General features: G+C 42.6%; 2 protein-coding genes across 14 annotated transcripts in view; one reads left to right on the forward strand and one right to left on the reverse strand.

Annotated features, from left to right (window-relative positions):
- Positions 1 to 20,653, forward strand: part of LNX1 (ligand of numb-protein X 1) — a 184,866-nt gene extending 164,213 nt beyond the window's left edge. For 3 of the 6 annotated variants that reach the window (XM_068942881.1, XM_068942882.1, XM_068942883.1), the window contains 5 exons: positions 1,734 to 1,868; positions 8,365 to 8,542; positions 10,382 to 10,610; positions 18,523 to 18,681; positions 19,198 to 20,653. In XM_068942881.1, coding sequence (XP_068798982.1) covers positions 1,734 to 1,868; positions 8,365 to 8,542; positions 10,382 to 10,610; positions 18,523 to 18,681; positions 19,198 to 19,333 — 837 coding nt within the window. In that variant the 3' untranslated portion in view covers positions 19,334 to 20,653. The remainder of the gene's footprint in view (positions 1 to 1,733; positions 1,869 to 8,364; positions 8,543 to 10,381; positions 10,611 to 18,522; positions 18,682 to 19,197) is intronic. The other 3 variants (XM_068942878.1, XM_068942879.1, XM_068942880.1) reach the window with 1 other exon arrangement.
- Positions 20,654 to 20,800: 147 nt separating this feature from the next.
- The window catches only part of FIP1L1 (factor interacting with PAPOLA and CPSF1), a 47,052-nt gene continuing 43,910 nt past the window's right edge, over positions 20,801 to 23,942 (reverse strand). For all 8 annotated transcript variants that reach the window (XM_068942890.1, XM_068942891.1, XM_068942887.1 and 5 more), the window contains 2 exons: positions 21,873 to 22,010; positions 20,801 to 21,122 (listed from right to left, as the gene is read on the reverse strand). In XM_068942890.1, the coding sequence (XP_068798991.1) occupies positions 20,975 to 21,122; positions 21,873 to 22,010 (286 nt within the window). In that variant the 3' untranslated portion in view covers positions 20,801 to 20,974. The remainder of the gene's footprint in view (positions 21,123 to 21,872; positions 22,011 to 23,942) is intronic.

Genomic DNA, 23,942 nt, shown 5'->3' on the forward strand with positions numbered 1-23,942 from the left:
GAAAGTTATTTTAAAATAGCTATGTGTGTACCAGATGCATATATTATGAAGCTGTGGAGATTTTAGTTGCTGGTGAAAAAACGTAACATACCCAAAAATATTGAGAAGGTAACAAGGAAGTGCACATTTTTTACTGAGATGTCACCTTCCTTGGACATAGCACCTTTCTGAACATACAGATATCAGGCTTGAAGCTGAAGGTTTGAGGGGGGAGGAGGGGACGGGTTTTTAAATTATTAGACTGACATTTTTTGAAAACTTTTTTTTTTTTTTAATCTCTCAGCTAGTAATATTGAATCAGGCTCTAGAAAAGACAAACTGAACTGTAAAAATGAAAATCCCAGGAGCCTTCTCTGGTTTCTGTTAACTGTCTGTGGGAGATTTGATTGCACCAGTGCAATTGAATCTGGGTTTGGTTTCCACCTGCTTGGTCGGTACCGGCTTTCCCTGCAGCATCTTCCCAGGAAGGAGGGCACGTTTGGAGGCGCCGATGCCCCTGGGGTGCGGGCGCTGACGCTCGCTCGCGGGGGCTCTGCGTCAGAGACTGAGCCAAACGGGCAGGTTTCTCTCTAGAGGCCAGAACGCCAGGTCTTGAGCCTGGAGAGGAGGACATTAGGGAGGATTAATTCTTTATTTTCTGAGTGTGTTCCTACAGCCTTGAGGCTATTCTGCATTTCCATTTAGCTTGGTCTATTGTTCTGTCTGTATAGCAGGCATCTCTGATGTACTCATTGAAATTTACTCATATCCATTCTCGGTTATAGCTGTGCACTGCTGTTGTCTTGAACAGATTTACGCGAGCCTGACTGAGGGCAGAATTAAGCCATCTGCTTCTAGGGCGACGGCTGATCGCAGTCATGCTGATTCAGTAATGCAGAAAATTTGCACTTGCACGCAGAATTAGTAACACTAACATCAGACACACACACGCACAACGCCTTAAAAACAACATGCGAGCATAACTCAGCAGAAGCTTTACAGCATCTCTCAGACACTTAAGCTTTATGAGGATGTTTTGCAAAAGGTCCCAGAGGTATTAGGATTTTTCTGGAGGCTGATTGGTTTTGCAGTACCTGTTCCTAGAGTGAGAAATTTGGCTAGCTTTCCAGTCGAAACTCCGTTACTCTGTGTGTCTGCTCCTGCGTTCTCGCCCTCTTTCTCTCTGCTTTGGCGCAATAGGATTTTATCTCTCAAAATGGTTTCACATTTCTTTCCTTAAGCTACCTTATATTTGTCCTATTTGCTGCATATGGGTGGACTCCATTGCTTTATTTGTTCCCCCCTTGGACCAGCTGAAGCACCAGCACATCATCTGCTAAGCAATTCACTGCCCCTATTTTGGAGTTCCCATCCAGAAGCAGTAGCGCTACCGTCTGTCTGCCTCCTGCGTCTGGCACGTTACTGCCCACGGCTGTTGTACGCAGGTGTATACAAGAACTGATCCGTACTCACCGTGATGGGATTACTGCTTCAAGCAAACTTTGGGGTTAATAAGAATTTTTCAGAGAGCTAACACCAAATTTTCCAGAGAAGTTTTTAAGTGGCTGGCACTACATTTTTTTAGATGTCTTCCATTCACTTTTCCAGCATAGCCTTTATTGACCTGAGCTGCTGCTATAGCTTTATATCACTGCAACCATGTCAGCACCTGCGTCTTGTGAATTCTCCTTGGCTGAAAACAAGGGGGTTATTGCAGCAGAGCTGCAGGATTTACCCTGTGTCTCCTCCTGCAGGCCAGCGAGAAGCAGGTTCACTTCCTCGTGTCCCGGCAGAGCCGACAGCAGCCCCCCGACATCGTGCAGGAGACGGGCTGGAGCTACAGCGGCAGCCCCCAGACCTGTCCCGCCAGGAGAAACAGCCCCAGCAAGGTGAGGGCTCACGCTCGTGGCTGTTTACTCTTCCTCCGTGGGAAAGCCGGGCTGGGGATGGCTCATGTTTTGACGTCGCGAGGTGTGATCTCTGGCTTCTCTCACCAGGAGAAGCACATCTTATTCTGCAGCGTAAATGTAAAGACTGTGCTCCTTGTTATTTATATGCTGGGAAGTGCTTCTGTCTTAACTCAGTCTGGGGTGGGAAGGGAAGGAGGGAGCTGAAGGGTAATAGTGGAGCAGCAGTCTTACATATACACAGTGTACCATACATAAACCTGGCTGGCGGTCACAGCCAGCACAGCGCAGTGCAGTCTAATGAAAATAAGAGGCTTATCTGAAGTTTCTCCATCTGCAGCACAGTCTGTAGGCAAAAAGCTTTCATGGACTGGTCAGAGAAATTCCCGTAAGCTGCTTGAAAATTACGGCAATCATTAGTCTGTTGCTCATTTCTCAAGACAACCAAGTTCTGAGCCAATTCAAGCACTGACTCAAGGTCCACAGGCCGCAGGCGGCCGCGGTGCTTCCCCGTGGCTGTGCCGAGCCCGACCCGGACCTCTCAGCGCAGATCCACCATCTCCCCCAGATACTGCCTGCACCGCGGTTCTTCTGCTCTGGTTACTGAACTTTCCTTCCAGCCACTCCTCTGTAGCTGGTTACGTTGTGTATCTACTCTCTAATGCCTTGCAGTGCTCTCTCTCTCTATAATAACCAATGCAATCAGCTCCTGCAAGCACAACTAACCCAACTGTACACCACAGTAAAGACGAGAAATGCAGGAAGGATAAAGGGGGGGGCACAAGACATAGACACTCTCCTGGTCAAATATATGAGTGCTTTAAAGAAGAAAATAATGCAGCAAGAGCATTGTAATACCTTTTCCTGGGCTTACACAGCATGATTCTTTGCAATATACACAGGAGAGGACATGCACTTTTTTTTTTTTATTGTATGGTAACAACTAGCCTCCTGCAGAGGTGAGCGGTGACCCTCATAGAGGTTTTGGCCAATTGTGTTTGATTGTGCCGCTGCTGCGTGACCTCAGGGGATGCGGTCTTGCCTCTTTACACGGGAACAGTGAGAGTGCCATCCCGTGTGAAGCGCTTTGAGATCCAGGTATTGTTGCTCAACTGAGGAAAAGGAGGAAGAAAAAAAGGGTACAGTTCTTCCGTAGAAAACAGCAGCCTGGATCAGACAGTTCATGCATCCTCCCTCGCTGATGGCAAGACAGCACAACCTTGGTGTTTGAAAGATTTGCCCACATTCAGAAAAGGGAATCTGAGTTAACAAAAGGCATAATTTTAAATAGGATTACTGCCACTTAACCAGACTGAACCGTTGTGTGGAGAGGTTCTTGATGAAAGAAAGTGGCTTGGGATTACCTTTAATGCAAGGTAATCACATTAGCCTCTACTTATTTTGACTGTATGCAAAAATACCCTTGTAAGAGTTGAATTTGTGTATTTCACTAAACTAAAAGTCAGGTGGCTGGTTAATTTACATTAATCTCTCTGAGAGTCACCACTTGTGCAAACCGCCGTGAGCTGGCTCTACGAAGGGCAGAGGTGCAGCTGTGGCTGCGGCAGCAGAGGAGGAGGAGGCAGCAGCGGGCAGTTGTTGTTTTTGCTGGGATCCATCATCCGGGCTGCAGAGAGCGTGCTGGAGTTCCCGACAGGAGAGCTGGGTCCGAGCCAGCTTCCCGCCGGCGCGGCGCGGGGAGGGAGTCGGGAAGGCGGACAGGCAGGGCTCGATTCAGTCCGCCCCGCTGCATGGGCAGCCAGCTGTGTCCTTAAGGGGACCTCGGGACTGCACTGCCAGCTGCCAGATTGGGCGCAGAGCTGCCAGCCAGGAGATGAGCCTCGCTCGGCCTTTTACAAATGTTTATAAATACCCACTCTTAGCTGTTTTCCCCTTTCCTTTTTTTTTCCACTCCCTTTATTCAGTGTTTTTATGTGTAGGCAAACATGGCAATCTCTATTCATCTGTTTTTTACTTTTCCTTTTGCATGAAGTCACAGTCACAGCCCTTGCTAAGGTGAGGCTGGATGAACAGGGTTATCCCCAGCAGCAGAGCTGATGCTCCGTAGCTGCTAGCCAGTAGCAAATATTGCCCATCTAATGATGCATCTGCAAGGCATTACTCCCTAATGCAGTAATGATTTCCTTAGCTCCCTAAGGAAGGACGGCATTCATGGAGGACAGCAATTAGCTCAGGTCACTACTGGATGATTTCTAGTGATACTCTGAGCGCCTGCTAGCTCTAGCATGTTGGTCTGACCGATCGGTACCACATGGGATTATTTGGGAACATGACTTGTTTTCCATATGCTGTGCCAATTTCTCTTCCTCTACCAGGAGGGATTGAATAGGAATTTTTGGTAGATGCAAGATAATTTAGGGGAGCTGTCAGACTGAAGAGGCAATGTTGACACTGCAACAGTCCTTTCAAGGCTAATGGATCATCTTTTGTTGGATCGGCCATGGCTCTTAGGGGGGTTTCTGGTTTGCTACAAGGGAGGCAAGCTACACACGTGCGTCAGTGGGTATGCTGCTGTGGGCTTCTGCCCAGCACTGCTATTTGGGAACTTTCCAGGGAAGATCACAGCCAGAGAAGAAATCTGTGAGCTGTTACCAGCCCCCTTTAGCTTTGTATGTGTGCAGTGGAGGGCCCATTTCAGACAAAATGCTCTGGCAATAGATCAGTAGATCAGTATAGCCAGTGGACATGATTAGCTTCAGGCACTGTAGGCTTTTGGTCTGATACAATCACTACTGGAGTGCTATTTGCCCTTTCATAGGGTATGCATGTGTCAGTTTGAATTTCTCTTGCTTTTTTTGCTTAAGGTTTAACTGAATATCATTTGCAATTCAAGATCTTTAAACTCCAAGCTTTGGCGGACTTAAAATTGTATTTATTTTTCAACAAGCACTGGTGCAGGAATAATGCCTGCAAGCCTTAGGTCTGCCCGGTGTCCTAATACCATGCATGCTCCTGCTCAAAAACAACGTAGTGTTCATTGGCCGCACTTTGCTGTCAAGGAAGTCGCCTATGGGTGCGCGGTTTGAATCTGCCGCTTGCTGCCATCAGTGGGATTGCACTATTACATGCAGTTGGTAGAGAGATTGCTGACTAACTTGAATCCTTATTAATTTAAGGTTTTTTTTTCCCCCTGAGCTTAGCCTAGGAAGTGCTATTAACAAGTCAAGAATGATCTCTTTGAGAGAACCAGCTCCCTTGTAGGACATGTATGTAAATACGGGCTGGAATTTGCTCCCAAGTCTCGGCTGTGTTCAGTGCCAAGAATAAACTTGAGCTTCCAGAAGTCGTCTTGATCGAATAATGGCTCAGGAATCCCATTTGGCCAAGTCATTGCCCTCATGACAGCCTGCCTCCATCTGGAAAGAGCAAGAAAGCGGCTTGCTTTCAGGCCAACGCCAATGGCAAACAGCCATCCAGCCGACAGCACGCTAAAGAAACAGGAGGACAGTTTGCAACAACCACATCCTTCTCTGGTGGTGGTGGACACAGGGTGCATGGCGTGCCGCAAGAGCGGGCCTGTGCAGGGTCTCATTAAGCTGTTCTCCTGTGTACAAAGATAGGGGATGTTAAGCCCAAATTGCTGCGGCTGCTGCCTGGATTCAGAAAAGAGACGATGTCAGGAACACCTTCTTGTGCAGCAGAGGCTGTTAAGCAGAGCTGTAACGCATAAATATGCTGGATTCAACTTCTTTGAAGTCGGTGGGAGCTTTGCCATTAAATAGTGCTTATTTTTAATCGTAACTGTTTTCTAACTCCTATTCTTTCTAAGAAATTGTCTTGTAGTTAAACAAAACAAGCCTGTCACACTGTTACCTGGGCAGACTATGTTCAGTGATGGTATTCATAGGTTAGTCTTCAGCTGAACTACGTTTTCCAGCCAGGCACAGCTGTCTCCTTTGCCTGCAAGACACGCGTCATGGCTTTGAGGCTGTGATAATCTGCTGTAAATATTTATTATACAGTAAACTTACCAAAAAAATTAAAAAGAGGAGGGGATGAACTGCTATGTTTTCCTACTCCTGACCTCTAAGGTCAAGTCAAAATGACGGAGAAGGACAATTGTTTAGAAGAAAATGCACTGAAATGCAGTTACTGATAAACATTGCCTTTTAACTGGTTTACTCATTATCAGTAGTACCTCCAAGAAAGCCCTCCGTGTGTTTACTAAAAAAGGTTTTACTTTCCTTTCATCACTGTCTTCCTCTCAGCTGAGTCGCCCTAATTCCTTTCTATCTGCAATCATATAAAAAATGACATATGGAAGAGTAGCTTCAAAGGAAAACTGATCCTATGTGTTTGAGGTATAACGGACATACGGCGTTGCTTGCCAACCTAATTCTATTTTCATATTTTGTAACAAAATCTCAAACTGCACTTTTATGAAAATTAGTAGTGCTCCTACCCTGCATCCTTTGGGAAGTGGCCTTCTCCTGAGAGGAAGCTGTTCCTTTTCAAGGGAAAAGGGACAACATTTTTGTACAAAAATGGATGAAACATTAAACAAAATGAAGTTTAGTTTGCACAAGAATGGAACAACTATGTGTAAAACATTTACACTTCAAAGATAAAGGTGATCTTTTGAAGGATAAAAAAGATCTGGAATAGAACATCTCTATTTTTCAAAAGGGAATGTTGTAGCCTTTGGACATTTTTAGATTCAGTTGCAAGTCATAAACCCAATTACCCTGACACAGCGTGTGTGTGGGTGCCCAGGTCAGAGATGATATATCTAGACAACTGTACCGCAGTTGGGCTTTGTCCCAATGACTAAGGACCCTTTTCTGGGCATTCTCTGCTTTTTTGTTCCCGAAGCTCGATGGCACCCACTGTTGTTCTGTTCAAGCACCTGAAATCCTTTGCTAAGCTGCCAAAAGGTTCTGCTTTTAGTTATTGTTGCTGCATCACAGAAATCCTGACACAGAATTAGCTTCACCAAACACACCTTTGAAAAGCACAAAACAAAAAGATAACCTGCCCTGCCATGTAAAACAAAACAAAAACCAACAACAAAACCTGAAACTAAAACCATTCCAGTAGTATGTATAGGCATACGTACATACATGTGTTTGTCCCCACGCTACAGAATTCCCACTGAGGTGGTTCTTTTTTCCTGCCTACTCCCATAAAAACCTCTTGGCTGCTGTCTTCCTTCTTCCACCGTAGTCATTGCCACAGCAGCCATGGGCCCGACTGCTCTGCTCTCAGGGCTGTTGGCCCAGGAATCGAGGTGGAATGTCTTTGTGGGATCTCAGATTTCCTGGAAGAGATTAAAGTGGCTATAAATGAGATTTATAGATTATTTTTGCATATTATAAATGTGAGGTCACACTTGTGAATGAGATTTTTTTTTTTTTTACATTTGAAATGTATTTAGCAGCATGTCTATTATATCTACATAAAAAGCCTGGAAAGGATGGTGTTGTTTCTGCAAGAGGCACTGGGATCTGTAGGAATCGGTGCCAGGAACACAGCTTATGAAATACTTAAGGAAGTCAAAGCAGTTAACGTTTAAATCCAGATCTTCTGGAGAAGAGTCCTCGTCTCTTGAGCCTGTCCATAAGCGCTGGATGATAAGCGCTTGTTCAGGTGACAGTCGGTTCACAGGCTGTGCTAGAGCTTGTGCTGCTTTTCGTGCCTGAGGCCGCCTGTGAGTTTGTTTCACCCTCACTGATACGCTCGTTATGCGTGTGACCTGTTGTGTGTAGGAAACTCTTCCTGTTTGGGCAGAAGAATAAGGAAGCGAATGACTGTCCCCAGAGAGAAGAGGTGGCTGCCCCGAAGCAGTGACCTTTTAAGCCCAAGCAATAGGAAGAGCCTCTCAGAAGCTGCTGGCTCTTCACTCTGTAAAAGTCCCTCTCATTTTCTGAACTGAAATACGTATTCGTCTATTGTGTTCCAGCCAGTACCTTCTATAGAAACATAGAAACTGGGAACAGTGAGTGAAGTCTGTCTTCTAATCTGTCCCCAAGGGCTTTATTCCTTTAACCCAGGTGTACTGTTTCTCCTAACTACGTAGATGATATTCAGACTGGAAGCAGCAAGGTAAGAACTGTGACCTGATATCCCAAAATATAAGGACTGCTGGTGAACTTAGTATCAAGAAGAAAATTAATTTTTATTTCTTTTTTTTTGAAAATCAAATTCCTTATGTACATTTCAGATGCCTACTCTTCCTTCCATTAGTCCTAGTGGTAAAACACTTCTGACTTTGGTGGGAGCAGTACCTGACTTTAACTATTGAAGTATGGATTATCTTAGTTATAGCTCTGGCTCCACGAAGGCCAAAGACCTGGAGAGAATCACGCCTGCCGTCTGGTCAGGAGTGGCAGGCGGTTGTAAAGTGCTTTGCTCTTCCCTCAGTATTTACTGATAAATATTCATTTCAGCAGAAAATGCCTAAGCTGTGAGGGAGGTCTGCATGTACACTGCTTTTGTTCTTGCCGTTTCCCCACCACAGAGCGCCCTGTACGCCGTCACCTGCCACGAGAAGGTTGTGGCTGTCTGGAAAGATCACACCGAATCCCTGGGAATGACTGTCGCGGGCGGAGCCACTAACCGGGAGTGGGATTTGCCTATCTATGTGATAAGTGTCGAACCTGGAGGAGTTATCAGCAGAGATAGCAGGATAAAAACAGGTAAAAATAATGGGTTTTGAAGGCCTGCTTTAATTCAAAGGCTTCCTCTGATGGGATGGTGAAAGAGCGTCAAACCCTGCCGCCTTCAGCTGTCCCACAGATTGCTGTTGGGACTTGTCAGATTAGATGGTCTCACGTCAGCTACCAGAAAAGCTATAATAAACAGTAGTAACTGTCACTGTGAAATGTGATGTAGGCATATTAAAGTAGGAACCACATTAATTTTGCACAGGAAAATGAGTTTGCACCATCATCTCCTAGCTACTGAGAGCTTCACCGTGCAACTTTAATGTTTCTTGATGCAATTTTTTGTGCTGTGCGTATCGTTCCTGACTTCTATAGAGATCAAAAATAAAGCAGTAGAATTGCCATCATATGTGAAGCAATGTTAATATGGCTCAATATCACATCCAGAACCATTGGATTCATACCTCTGTTTGGCTCTTGAGCTAACAGGGTAAATGGTAGCATTAAGAGTTTCTTCTCCTCCACAAGAATAAGCCATTAGAGTAAGATGAGCATATTTTATCAGTGGGTTTTGCAGGAGTTGGTGAACAGTAAGGGATCGGTGAAACCGCGCTCTGGGGACGTCGCGTCTCCAAGAGCTGAGCGCCTCTGCCCCCTGCGCCCGGCGAGCGCGCGGCTCCGCATCGCCCTGCCGTCAGCTCCCTATGCTCAGCATCAGCCCAGGCGCTGCCCAGAAGCTGGAGGGAAATCCCAAGCACAAGGAGAAGCAATCACCCAGCTCTTTGTAGCACTGGGGCAGGCGAACGCGGGGTCGAGGAGCTGCAGTCCTGCTGAGCCCCTGCAGCCTGGGCCGCGGCTCGCTCAGTGCCAGCGCTCACAGGAATCTCCCCCTTGCAGAAGCTAAGGCTTCTCATCCGAAGTCATGTAGGAACATGACAACAGCAGCAACCCAGCAGGTTTCCCCTTTCCTCCTGCTGAGAAGTGACTGGCTCTCTCAGTGGGATAAATTCTCCAAAAAATGTTAATCGTGAGGCAGGCACCCAGCAGGGAAAATTCAGCCTAGTTAATTTGATAAAATTAGAAACAAATGAAAATGTGATGTTATAACAGAGCTACAAGCCAGCTCAGTTTAGAGCAGCCCTTAGACTGCTGTCTGCCTCATCAAGGCAGACCACAACAAAAGGCTAATGTTCACTTAGCGCTGCCTGGACTGCCAGTAATAGAGCCCGTGCCTTGAGGAGCTTGTGGCCAGAGCACAGTGGGAGCACCTAGGGAAAGCTGGCTTTGGAGCGCGCTGCAGAGGTAGCGCAACACTTTGCACGGCGGCCGATTGCGTCTTCGAGCAATAGCATGGCGTTAATAATGTCTTTATTGTTCTCCCTGGAGTAATTGAGGTCATCTTTGCATTTTTCTCTAAAGCTGCTGTGCATATATTATAAATAAGGCATACAGAAAGGCATTTTGGCTTGAGGCCATTTAAACAGGCATTAACATTAAAATAATAATATGTTATTCTATAAAGCAAACTTTATGGCAAGCCAGCTGGAGTGGCAGTCCTCAGCTTAGGGAGTGCTGGGAGAAAGCCGCCTTCTAGCTTTCAGATTTTGGGTTTCAAATTCAGGTTAAATACAAAAGGCATTAGTTAGAAGTGCGCTTCAAAAGCCTAAATTAGCATTGAGTGCCCATGAAGCTGCCTGTGCTATCTAGAGACGCTGAGGCAGAGGAGTTGCAATTAGCACAAGACTCTAGGAGGAAGTCGTTGCCTGAGGTTTCAAGTGTTCACACAGCGGTTTTGACTCACTTGTTTTTTAAGGGGGAAGGAGGTCTTAGAAGCATTTTCAGGGTTTTTCTAATCCATGTGATTGGTCTCAGGTGACATCCTGCTGAACGTGAACGGGATCGACCTGACAGGAGTCAGCCGGAGTGAGGCTGTTGCCCTGCTGAAAAACACTAGCTCGTCGGTGGTGCTCAAAGCCCTGGAGATGAAGGCATGCGAACCCCAGGAGGAGAGGAGCAAGGTGCCACTCCCCAAGTCCATGCACAGCATCTCTGAGAGCAGCGAGTGGTCGCCCTCCTGGGTTATGTGGCTGGGACTGCCGCGGTACGTCCAAAAACTACATCCTTTTGCTGAAGGGGAGTGGGAGGAAAGATTTATATTTTTTGGCAATTCTTTCTTTTGGCTTTATTCATTGCACTGACATCTTAATTAAATCCAGGCTCTATCACAGACTTTATTCTAAATACCTCCCTTTTGTAACTGGGTATGTGTACATGGAAAAACAGACACGTAGATCTGCTTCCAAGGGAGGAGAGAGTCTTGAACCATTCTGTTCTTGAAAATATATCTGGCACTTAGGGGAGTGAAAGAAGAAGCTTGTAGGGATACAGGAGCTCATCGATCTGGGGCCTCAGATCGACCACCCTGCAGAAGGCAGCGTTACCCCTTCTGCGGCTCGCAAGCTGCACAGTCCTTTGCATTAGCTAAACGCAGCTGAGTTGTTTGGCTTTGCCCAGATGTTACAAAGTGCATGTAGTTGGCCAGTATCTCTGAATCACCTCTTTTAACCCCACCCCTGACTGAAAAAAAGTATATTTGTCATATACAGGAAGCAGCTGTGTTGTCATTTTAGTAAAAATAATAAAAGCCACATTGCATGTAGTTACATTCTCTCAAATGTGCTTAGTGTACCCAGTGTATGTCTGCAGTTTTAGAGACGTTTTGCCCAAGGTGAAATATTTAATGAGGGTATGTTGTGAATCTGTGAATATGCAAAACTAGCATCACACAGCTGAAATTCGTAGTCTTAACTGAGGGGAAACCCCCTCTCCTCTTCCCCCAGCTTCAAGGAATGAAGAATTTAGCCTATTGCCTATTAGTTTTACCCATATTCCTAAAGCTGGTATCTGTTCAGAATACCTCTTTTTCCCTTTTAAGAGAGGGCATGAAAAGATCTATGGAACGAGCAAGCTTTTGTCACAGACACAATTCTGGGACTTGTCCTCGCTGCCTGTGCTCAGGTAGCAGGTTGACTTTCCCTCCTGCTGGCTTGGGTCATTTCAAGCTCCTTCCACACCTTGCAGCAAGGCCTGCTGTGCTGGCCAAGCAGCACGTCCACACCTTGTGCTGATGTGTTTTGGAGCTTATTCTCAGGCCTAACGACTGCATAGCACGTGCTAGAGCGTGGACAGAGTGGGAGGAAGGCTGTATGTCTGCCATCGCAGAGGAAAGGTTCCTCCTCCAGCAGAGAGAACGAGGTACTTATTTCTGGTGAAAGGAGGTAACTGATAACCAGCCTATAACTTGCTGGTTCAGGCAACGCTAAACTTTTCTCCCGCAGTCTCACTGCAGACAGGCAGGCCTAGAGAGGTCCTCACTCCTGCCCTCTTCTTCTGCACCCCTGAGCTCAACCTCCACAACGACATGAAGACACTGGAGTTCAGGCTGTACTCCCAGCAGAGTTTGCAAGTGGCCTCTAGGTCTTGTGGATGCTGCATCTGCAATGCTGAATCTTGCCTTCAGTCACCAGCCGTTGCTAGATGGGCTCAAACATTTGTGCCTTGCTGCACTGAAAACCTGTGCTTTCTGGTCATCATCTACCAACAGCCGCTTAAGTCCCTGTGTCCATGTTAGGTAATGCAGATGAAGGACTGAGCTCCACAGACCTTCAGACCTGCACCCAGTGCTCACATCGGACAGTCAGTGCTGCTTTGACATTTGGGAGGAAAGAGAATTTTACCCTTTTAAAAGCAGTATCTAAGCTCACTGTAGTCCCCCTGCAAAGGCTGCATGTGTGCAGCAATTCCCACCCCTTGAGTCTGAAGGAAAATTAGCCCCAATGTCAGCAAGTCCGAAAACAGGAAGTTCATTGTAATTCTATCCCCAGCTGCAACTGCGTACACAGTGCAGCCCTTTTCTGCAAAATAAAAATACAAGGATTAGTATGCTGAACTGGTACGCTGGCTTTAAAATCAGATTAAGACAGGGTTGAAAACTGATTAGAATTGACAGTAACAAAGGCGTACTTCATCCTTAGTAGTAGCTAGTTTGTTGACTACGGACGCAAGGATCAGATCTGGGCTTGCGCGTTAGGTGCTATCACGCCCTTCAGTCTTACCCAGTGTGAATGCTGTTACCTTCTTACTCTTGCGCTACTTCTCTGGTGCCCACACCAGACATCTGGAAGCCCTTCAACCCTCACCAGAATGCGTACTGTGTTAACTTGTTTCCCTCCAGTCTGAGCATTTAGCCTTTCCTTAGCCGGCTTCCAGTTTGCTTTCAGCAAGGATCACATCCCAGTAGACATCAAGGTATTTTCAGAAGTCTTGAGACATTTTGCAGGCTGTCCCAGGAAATGATAACTGTCCAAACATGCTTCTGACAGGTCCATCTTGGTAAAGGTGCCTGATGTGCAATGATGGGGCAAGATGGTGAAGATTCAGCTACCTTAATTGAAATTGTGATGCTAGTAGTAAAGCTGTACCACTTACAGGAGGGACTGCTCCAAGGTGGGAGAATCTAAGAACCTTTGGCACAGCTGATAGAAAACTAGAAATGTCAAAGTCAGGACTACACAGGATCATGGGGAAGATGGGCAGGATGGGTCACATCTACCTTAAAAAAAAGTACTAAACGAATAGAAAAGCCTGTAAAACTACTAGACCAGGAACAAGCATGACTGAAAAAGAAGAGGCTAGATGGTGAATTCTTTTAATACTGCTAATAAGGGAAAGATGTGGCTTTACAAAGCAATAGCAATGCAGTGAGATGATTTATTTAAACTAAGCAAGGAAGGGAGCTCAGGGGAAGCCTGACTGTGCAAGACACTCAGTTGATTAGCGAACTAAGGGGAGAGGGCAATCTTTCCTTTGGTGTTTAAAAAACCTGAGTGCTGCTGAAACTCCTGTGAAGGATTGTACTATAAAAATGCACTCCCTGAGATAAGCTAAGCCCTAAAGGACGTCGACAGGAGTCTACAAATCTCAGCCCACAGCTGATGAAGTAGAAAACAGGCTAATGTTAGTAAATGTTAATAATAACTACATGATTAACTGTAACATCCCTTATTTTTTAGGCTGGTGTATGGTAAATGTGTAATACTCTATATTAGTGCAGAATCTGGCCCTCTCCCAAGGGTTGCATGCATGTTACAGAGATGGGCACAGACAAGAGACACAAATACTGAGAGGGAATTATCCATTTTTCTGGAACAAGTCAGTAGCAGAATTAGAGAGAGGTTATCTGAGTCCTTGCACCAAAGCTCAAAGCCTTGGAAAAGCTGTCTCGTGTAATGTAAGGTTGGCAGGTCTCATCTAAATTTCTGCCCTTTTCTTGCGAGATCCTAAAATTGGCCTTGGCCGTTTTTATATGGCCTGATAACATACAAACAACTCCTCTGGTCTTTCTGTTGTACAGTCCAGCGTGTGGTGGTTGTAAAATAGAGGCACATGTGCATTTGACATCTGTCAAAACTTGGCCTGCATGTGAGCAGGGGGGCTAGGAGGCAGTAGGAAAGAGTGATGCAGGGACTCCAGCATCCCAGCCCGGCAACTGACTTCAGAGGAGCTGGTCTGATTGTTTGTTGTTGAGGAAGACAGGTCTCATTTATTGTTTGAGGGAAATGTCTCAAACACGTACAAAGAAAATAATGCATAGCAGCTGGCAAGAATCATTGCCCTCACACAGTGATGTTTCTTCTTGTCTCGCTTGTTTTCCTGCTCTCCTTTCTTTTTTCTCCTCACCCTTCCTCCCCCCAGCCAGCACTTACAATTACTTTATGGATCATCCTGTCATAACGTTTTACAAACCTTAGTACTTCACGTGAGTGCTTTTGCTCATCTGCAAAAGTGAGGTGAGAAAGACGGACATTGCCCAAAGTCATTCCGCAAACCTGGGCCAGAAATGAATCTAAAACACAGAATTAGGGCAGAAACTTCCCCAATTAACTCCATCCAGGCTGTAGGGCTTTGATGGGAGCAATTCTCCAATATTCGCCCACTCCACTGCCAGTTGTGCAGATACTGTACAGTTATCTACTGTAGCAGGGATAAAATGTTCCTGTTTTTCATACCTGCTATTGCTGAAGTCCTTCTGAAGTCAAAATGATTTTGATTCCTGAAATATAAGATTAATTACACTTTAGGAACAGTACACTTTAGAGGCAGGGAATTGTATACTCAGTTACTTGAAAATATGGCCCTAAAAATAAAGGTGACACAGTCAAGCTACTTTTAAATTCCTCGTGCATCAGTAAATTATGCTGAGATATAGTATTTCTAATGATAGGATCCTGTATCTGGACACTATTTATCCTCAGGTCCTGAATCTGAGGCAAGTTCACACATAAATTACTCCTTGTCCTCAGCTTTCTGACTCTGCTATACACATAGAAGCAGTAAATTGTAGATTGCTTTGTTCCAGTATAGGAGATGGTTCTCTCTGGACCTGTTGCAGTTTAGTGGGTTATGGCTGTTTAACTGGGTCAAGATGCACAGATCAGGGCTTCTCGGGTTACAACAGAAAACTAATCTACCCAAACATGCTAAGTATCTTTGGATGACGCAAGTACAGCACTCTTTCATTTTCTCTCCGTGGTGCTTTTTTAGCTTGTCTTTATTACTGCATAGCTGTAAACAGACCAAACAAAATAACTCCCTTTCTGCTGCTCTTTGCTTGGGCATAGCAGGTGTCTTTCCTTATGCGCTGAACAAGCCAGAGCAAACAAGATCTGCATTGCACACAACTGACTCCTAGCAGCCTTTCCACATTTCTGAAAGCATTAATGAATAGCCAGTGTACAGTACATGGCCATTTTTTTACCCTTCATCCCATAGGATGGAGGTATTGAAACATCAATTCAAGGGCGTGAATACAATGTATGCACTCATACTCTTGTCAGGAGTCGACCTCCAGGTTTGTCTCTGGGCCATGAAAAACACTGCAGTGGCCTCTGAATTGCTAAGCAGCTCAGACAACTGTTGTTCTGTGGGCATTTGTTTAGTAATAGTGCCACTGTAAGCACTGGGATGAGGCAAGGAGGTGATAGCTACATGCAGCCATTGAAAAAACTGATCTGGCTGAAAAAATGACCATTTCCTTTTCCTGTGGTATTTTTTAAGTCCCTGATACATCTTGCCACATAATTACACAAATAGCTGGGCAACAGCAACTGCACTGTATAATTATGCCAGTTAAGGTTAACTCATGACTGCTCCTGAGTGCAAGCCTAGTCTTGGGTACCTGAGGGTGTGAGCTACATGAGTGCTGCCTCTGGCAGCCCAGCTGTGTTGAGGCCCCATGCTCAGCTGTTAGCATCTACTACCACCAGATTTTTGCCAGTAGAGCTCTCTGAGCTGTGCTGTAAATGAGGTCACTGAAATCAACTTTTTTTTAATAATTGTAGGATTGTGCTTTACAGCATGTCCTCAGTAACAGTTATGCTGATGTAACAGTGATTTTCTTGCGCAGAAAAAAGGCTTTCATATAGTAGCACCTGACTGTCAATGCAGCTAGTGACACAAGTGGTAAAAGAATCATATGATGCTCTTGAGTTAGCTGGGTACTATACACAGAGCACCGACACTAAAAAAACTAACCTGAAGTTTCAAGATATGATATGGCCCCTTATGGGTCCTTTGGGATAAAAAGAATCCAATGTGCTTGGTCCTGTCCATCAGGAAAGATGAAGAGGGACACACTCTCCAAACAGGGTCCAGCCACTACTATGTGTTCAGTCTGAAATTGAGAGAGTCAATGAATACCTTTATCAACCAATATCCTAACCAGCTCCAAAACCAAAGAGCCGTGTTGATGACAGCTACACCCATAAGGTGCTTTTGGGTTTGATTTCAGAGGAGAAGGAATAATTTCCCAGTCTGGCTCTAACTAGTAGCTCCCGGCAAACCTACAAGGTAGGAACATCACAAGATGATCAGAGAAACAGTGACGTTACGCTGGCAATTAAATTCCAAAGTTAATCAAAATACTGGGGGGAGGTAGACAACACTCCATTCATCCCAAAGGAAACCGAAGTTACATGTTCTGTAACATTGCAGCATTGGTTTCTTCCGATTCAAGGTGCAACGCAAGGGCAATGGATAACTGAAACTCAACAACTACCACATTAAGGGAAAATATTTTTTTGCTTGCTAACATGAAGTACACCATAAAGTAGTCCCACTGTCAGTGGGTCATGTGTATTTTACTTGAATCTAGCATATGCTTTGATAGCAGGTATGAGTTTATGCTTTACAGTCTGATGGAGACTAGGTAACTGATAATCTTACAGAATGTATGCATATCTCGTTTGCTTTCACTGTGTTTTTCTCCTCTGTCTTTACCTGATAGACTATTTGCTTTTTAGGAAATTAGGATTTAGCCTAACAACCACCTTTCGATTTCAGCAATATCTTCCTGAAGACAATGAGTAGACCCCTGCCTCCCAAAATCAACACTAGGTTATAGTACTACTACTGATTGAATCCTGGCGTTGCTTGGTCATGACCTTGATGAGTACCATCGAACATAAAGGTTTTAAGTGATTGTGCACATTTAAAAAGCCCACAGATGGTAAAGTAATAACGCCTGGCTACTGATGAAAGAACCAAATGTCACCTGTTTCTTACATTAGCAGCCAGTGAATTCTTGGGCAAATATTATATACCTACCATCCTGGCAGCAGGTGAATGTTTGTAGACCCTGGGGGACTAATCTAGCACTACAATAAAATCCTGCTGTGAAACACAGCAGAAGTATTATTTGACAACTAAAATTTTAAAAACGAGATACATTTGTTATTAAGATAAAATTGTTAGTTGCCCTTCTGTACAAGAAGGGTCAGCAGTTCTTTGGTTAGAAACCTGAAGAGGCTCTGAATAGAATTTGTAACAGTTACTTGCTGTAGCCCAGCCGAATATTTCAGATTTGGAATAGCAAAAGGATTTTCAAACTCCTCAGTCGTTCTTGGGCAAACTGATAACGAAGAATGGGTAAAGTATTAAAGCCAGACATTTCTGTTGCTGTGTATCTAATGAAATTAATTTAGTTTGTCTGCTTGGTTTAAAAAAAAAAAAAAAAAGTTTTCACATTAATGTACTCCGACATAAGCAATATGTAAACACACTGTAAGAGTCCAGTCACCATCCTGCTCTCCCTTGTCCCCTATTCCTTGTTTCAACTAAACATTAAATTAGCATAACTTACAGTATGATAAATAAGAAGGCAGAAGGAGGGAGAGGCAGATTTCAGATCACTTGCCATTAAATACTGCACTAATAGTTATAGTGAGGACAGGCTATCGCCTTAACAAGTGTCAGTACTCCATACTATTGCCCTTCCAAAACTCAAATGTATAATATGCTGCTCTAGTTTTCCACGCTACAGCTTGCCCCAGAAGAAAAGCTGAAAATTCCTTCTTCCACTGGTATTCTTGTGTGTGTGAGAGATCTCTGCACTTTCTGTAATTCTGGCTTGTTTTACTGGCCTTGAAATTTTTTAGTTTTGACACGCACCACAGTTCATAGCTGTCTTTGTAATGTATGTCCTAAATGCCTGACTACTTATGAAACAGTTAAGAGCCTGTATGTGATTATCTGGAAGCTAAAACAAACCACTGGACTTGTACTAGCTAGGTGAACTGCACTTTCTAGAGCTATGGTTTACAAATATTAAATCCAGTCTCATTTAGAGTATTTTTTGCTATCATTTTCAATTACAGCTGAAGTATTTGCATTACTTACTTACTTATTGTCCTAGAAACCAGTTATTTCACCTTTTAAAGTCAAGGTTAGGTAGTAATTTGTACTTCTAGGTTAACTGGTTGTGGAATACAGTACTACAGAAGGAGAAGGAAAGTATAGGAATATATATATTCCATTGTGTTGAATACAATGGAACTTTGATGCTGTTTTATGTTTTCAGAACACTCTACTAGTGTATGAAAAGGCAGATGAATCATTAATGGTTCATCAGAATCTAAACTTAATCATAAGACACTAAATAGACTGGTTTGTTTCAGGTATTTGTACAGCTGCAAAGAAATCATATTACGAAGAAATACAGCAGGAAGTCTTGGCTTCAGCATTGTAGGAGGTTATGAAGAACATACTGGGAACAAACCATTCTTCATCAAATCCATTGTTGGGGGAACACCAGCATATAATGATGGAAGAATTAGGTAATAACAACTCTCTAATGAAAGAATTACTTAAATGCTATTTTTTAATCTAGTTTTGTTTTTTTAAACACATTTACATGAACACAGTGCAGAGAAAAGAAAGGACTTGCTGATAAGAAAGACAAGTATACTGCATATTAGTGTGTTAAAAATTTCTGGTGAGCTCAATAGATTACAGAATTGAACTCTTGACAGATCTGAAAATAGGTTAATTTTCCTGAAGTTCAACATATTTGCCTTCATAGCAGACTAGATGTCTGTTTCAGATCCATAGCGAGGAGCGCAGGCATAAGTAAAAAGATATGTATTGTAAGTTGGTGGGGGCGGGGGGGGCTACAAAGTAGCAGCTGTGAGACAAGCTTCCCTCCATCCTTAGCTTAGGGGAAAAAAAAAAAAAATTTATCCCCCTCCCCTCTGACTTGAGGACATGTTTTAACATTTGTAAGCATTTAAAGCATTTATGACAAGATGTCACCTTATTTAATGGTTCTCTCATCTATACATTTGGTTTTTCAGATGCGGCGACATCCTCCTTGCTGTCAATGGCAGAAACACATCAGGAATGATGCATGCATGCTTGGCAAGGATGCTCAAAGAACTAAAAGGAAAAATTACTCTCACTATTGCATCCTGGCCTGGCACTTTTTTATAAAACAAGTCTTCATGGACAGTATGACAAGTACTTTAACACAGGAAAAACATGGACGTCAGTCACCCTCACTTTTGGCAGCGGGGGGAGGGGGGGGAGGGAATCAAATGCGTTTATAAGGAAATGGTTTGTGAAATTTTAACCTGCATGTCAAGAAAAGTCGAGTTTAGGCAAAGCAGAGACACCTGTCAGAGCATCACTTCAGAGTGACTGAAGTTACAGACTTAAGTCTTTGTTTCCCCTGTTCTTAAGTAAGTTTTTTTTTATATGTATTTATAATGCAACATAATGATCATGCAATTTAAGGAGCAGCAATAGCTCCTGTTCACCCACTTTATTTTGAGTTATAAAAATAAATTTATGAATAACTTCTGGAAAAATTCCTAGCACTCTGATGAAGTACTTTTCTAATCGAAAAAAATCAGGTGAAGGTTTTCACCCAACACAGTAATAGCACTTTGGTTACATGTACCTTTTTCATGGTCAGCATGAAGCTGGTATTTTCAAGACTTTCAAGTATTGCTTATTAGTCTGTAAAGCTGTGAATTAAATTTTACTTCTAAAATTATTAAAAATAACTGTAACTGTGTACTTGTACAGACATTATTTTCACCCCAAATCAAAAGAACTATTTTTCCTGATAGCTTCTAATTAATATTAATAAATCTAGGATTTTTACATAGAATTTTTTTTTCAAATAAGCATACTGCACTCTGCTAATCTCATCAAGTACAACTCCTAAATACTACCCTGACAAGAGCAGTATCTTTTTTTTGCAGGACTGCCATGCCAATCTCACTTGATAGTGTTCTGGCTGGAGTAAATCTGAAAGTGATAGATTTATTTTTTCTTTAAAATAGTTCTTTACCTTTCTCAGCAAACTCAAGTTTTGAAATCTTTTATTTTTTCCTGAAAAGCTAACAATGGGAAGATGTGTTCCTTAATCTTTACCATGTTAAGGACAGCTGTCCCCCTCTAATACAGACCACAATGAACTTTCTCTTAAGCCACTGAAAAGGAGTAGGACAGATGTCCAGCTTAGTTTATCCTTATGCACCTAAACAAACTAGACATAATTACCAAGTGCAAGACCACTACAGTCAGTGTTCCATCAGATTAAAACCAGTCAACAACTTCCCAGGTTTTCCCTTTTTTTTGTTGTTTCACTTCAGAATAAGGTTCTCAAAGTGTCTGGAATTCCTCCTTGTCCCTGTAGTAAAGGATGACCTTTTCAGATATGAACGCCAAGGGCTATACTAAACTCATAGTAATCCAGATGTCAGTATCTAATAAAGTGAATGCAAACTGCTTCTAAACCCAGAAGAATAACCTTCCTGCTGGACTATGGAAAAAAGGAGTCAATTTAATACGGAGAATTCAAGCCCTACATATACAGCAAGAGCATCAGCATCTAGATCTCAAATGGAATTTTCTCACTCTTTCTTAAAAGTGAAAGTCAGTCCAGGAATCTTAACATGAAAAATTCATTCTTTTATTTCCAAAAAAAACAAAGTAACCTTCGATTTCATACTAACAGAACAAGATTAAGAGCAAATTATTTTAATACCCAGAAAAATAACGGGATTTATAGTAATCTATTTCTGGAACTAATATATATGCAAGTAGGCAAAAAATCACACAAGCCTATTCTGCAGGGGCAGCTTCAGTGTTTTCCTGTTCCGGAGCAGGTTCACCACTGGCTTCTTTTCCTTCTTTGCTTCTTTTGGATTTTTTGTGTTTGTGCCTTCTGTGGCTGTCCCCTTCTTCACTGTCGTGACGGCGTCTGCTGTTACTAAAATAAGAAAGGAGAGAAAAAAAAAATACCTCAAACCATTGCACAGGTAGGCATGACACTTCAGGCCCCGTTTAACGGCAAAACATTGAGTAATTAGCCTTTGCAGTCATATTTGAAAACTGGCACCTGCTTTTTCTGTCCCACATACTATTTAGAGGTAAGGGTCAAACTGGATTTCTGATGGCATGTTACATATACCCCCACTCATGCTATATTTTTTAAACCAGGAAATCTGAATGATTTTTCACATTTGTAACCCATATCCGAATTGCTATACTTTTAGTAATACCATGTCCCTACTGGCATCTGCTAGAGAGCTGAAAATTCTTACTGATCCCTTTTCCCTGACTTAATCTTTATTTCTAACTTTAAAAGGATTAACTTGAACAATTTATATCAAGTGAACATAAGAGTTCTTTTGCTTTGTAAGAATCATTTCTAAGTTTTTATGCAATGTTGCTGAATGCTAGCTTCACTCTGCCTCTTTCTGACCCACCACTTTTCCCCTTCTGTCCCCAAATTCATAATTTCTGTTCACTAGCTAGGATTGTATTATACATCACTCAACATGAAGTTATCAGGGCCAGCATCTCATTTTGTCTATAACATTTTATATGGCAGATCTGTTCCACGTAGTACATCTAAGTGTTTACAGTCTTTCCAGAAGACTCCAGTTTATTTGGGGTTCTTTTTAAAATTTATTTTTTTAAACTGGTCAAGTCTTTCATATCCTATTAAAAATCAAACCTTCGAGATGACTTGTGCCTAGTGTCTTCCTTCTCTCTGTGTCTCCTTTCTCTATGTCGGTCGTCTTTCTCTCTGCTTGTTCTATGGCGGTCATAGCCTCTTTCTGCATAGTCTCTGTATCTGTATCTTTCTTCATCACTGATTAAAAAAAGAAGAGCTTTTCAGGACAGTAGCAATAAAGCAGTATATAAAAAAAATTCTTATATGCACCAAGGTAAATATCAGAAAAAAACTTAATGTTGTTTCTGGGTTTATAAACATGATCCACAACATATGTTAAAAGGACATTAAGGCTCTTTACCTCACACACTAGACTACTAGGGTTAATGCCATTTTGAAAGGAAACTGCTCTATAAAAATGGAAGAAAGAAATAAGATGAGTGCTGCATTAAATATATACAGGAGTTATCAAGCAATTGGCTTAAATCTGTATCTAGCTGTGAATGAATTACAATTCTACATAAATTTTAGTAATGTTTTCAGTTCAGTGTGCATATCACAAACTTATCAGCACACCTTTTAGATGTTCCAAGGCATATGGGTAAATTAAATTAAATTTTTGGTACATTTGTCCTATTTCCTTACATCAGCTTCAAGAAAGTAAAAACTAGGAACAAAGAAACTGACAGTAAAATATACTCAATGTTTTGAGTTGCTTTCTAAATTAATTTCTCTACAATGCCAATGTTGTCCCTACTTCCACTCCCCTCTGGGATTACAAGTGCTTCTCTGCCACAAAACTGGCAAGAAAACTAAACACTGCAAGCTATGCAAGAATTTCAAGTCTTTACTTAAGATTGTATTTTCATGTATTACCTTGATGAGAAGGGCACTGGTAAGAGTTTTGTGAAATTTAAAAAGCAATAGTAGTATCTATATTTAGCCAACAGCACCCAAATGCTGTATTAGCACAGTATAACATCATTTCTTTACTGAGTAAAGAAAATCATACTCTGATATAGTATCCAGATGTCATTTGCCAACCACACCTCAATAACAACAAACTTACTACAACTATTAATGTATTACATGAAGTCCCAGTCACCACAGTTCAGAAGATCCCTACCAAGTCCCAAAGAAAGGCGCAGTGTAACCAGGCTTTCTGAGACAGTAACTAGAATGTGCAAGAACATAGATGCTATTAAGTTGGTAAAAGAACTAAGTGCTTCATGCTTTCAATCTTTGCCAGCGTTTACCATAAAAAAGTCTCTTCCTGAGGTCCCTGATAGTAGCAGAATCCATATGGTTGCACTGAACAGATCAGATAGATTGTGCAAGGAGCACAGCTCAACCCTAAAGAGACTTCTCATGCCTTGAAGCAACAGAATTTAGAGCAAAACAGTTTTACTTGTCATAACCTGGATGCAGTGACCATTTCTCAAACGAGAACAATACATCAGTAACTTGTTACAGCTATGCATAAAAACACAGGGAGGGGAAGTGTCGGAAGCAAGAGCTCCAGTCTTTCTATTAAGCTTTAATTATATTATGAAGCAAGTTTCAAGAATTACAAATTAGCAGTTTAAGACAGCATAGAGAAGTCTCAAAGAAAGCGCAGAAAAATCCTATTTTCCAACAACATTAAAAAATCTTACATATCAAAATATGGGAAAACTAGAGCTACTACTAATGAACTCGTTCAAGCTATGACCTGTCACTAAATAATACAACTGCACGGATTAATGAGTATTTTGTTATAAAATCTTAAATGCACTTACAACCACAGGTCTGAGAAAAAGCAGAAACAATCCTCAAAAGTATGTTTGTGACAGATGCCACTATCACTCCTTAAATTTCACAGAACTCGTACTATCCCCTCTTAAGATATACCTAATATTCAACTGCATTAAGCACTTTTAAAGACATTATGTTAAATTGAACAGAGTTTTGTCTCCCACCAGAAAACCCTGCAACACTAACGTATGAGCTTAAAAAAAAAAAAAAATAAGACCATACAGCCACACAACATTAACTCTGATCAGACTACTCCCAGGCCAGCTTAAGGCACTCTAGGACATGTGACAAGAAATTCATATAAGCAAAAAAGCAAAAAAAAAAAAAGCCACAGTG

Source organism: Struthio camelus, chromosome 4 (assembly GCF_040807025.1).
Source record: "Struthio camelus isolate bStrCam1 chromosome 4, bStrCam1.hap1, whole genome shotgun sequence".
Lineage (NCBI taxonomy): Eukaryota > Metazoa > Chordata > Aves > Struthioniformes > Struthionidae > Struthio > Struthio camelus.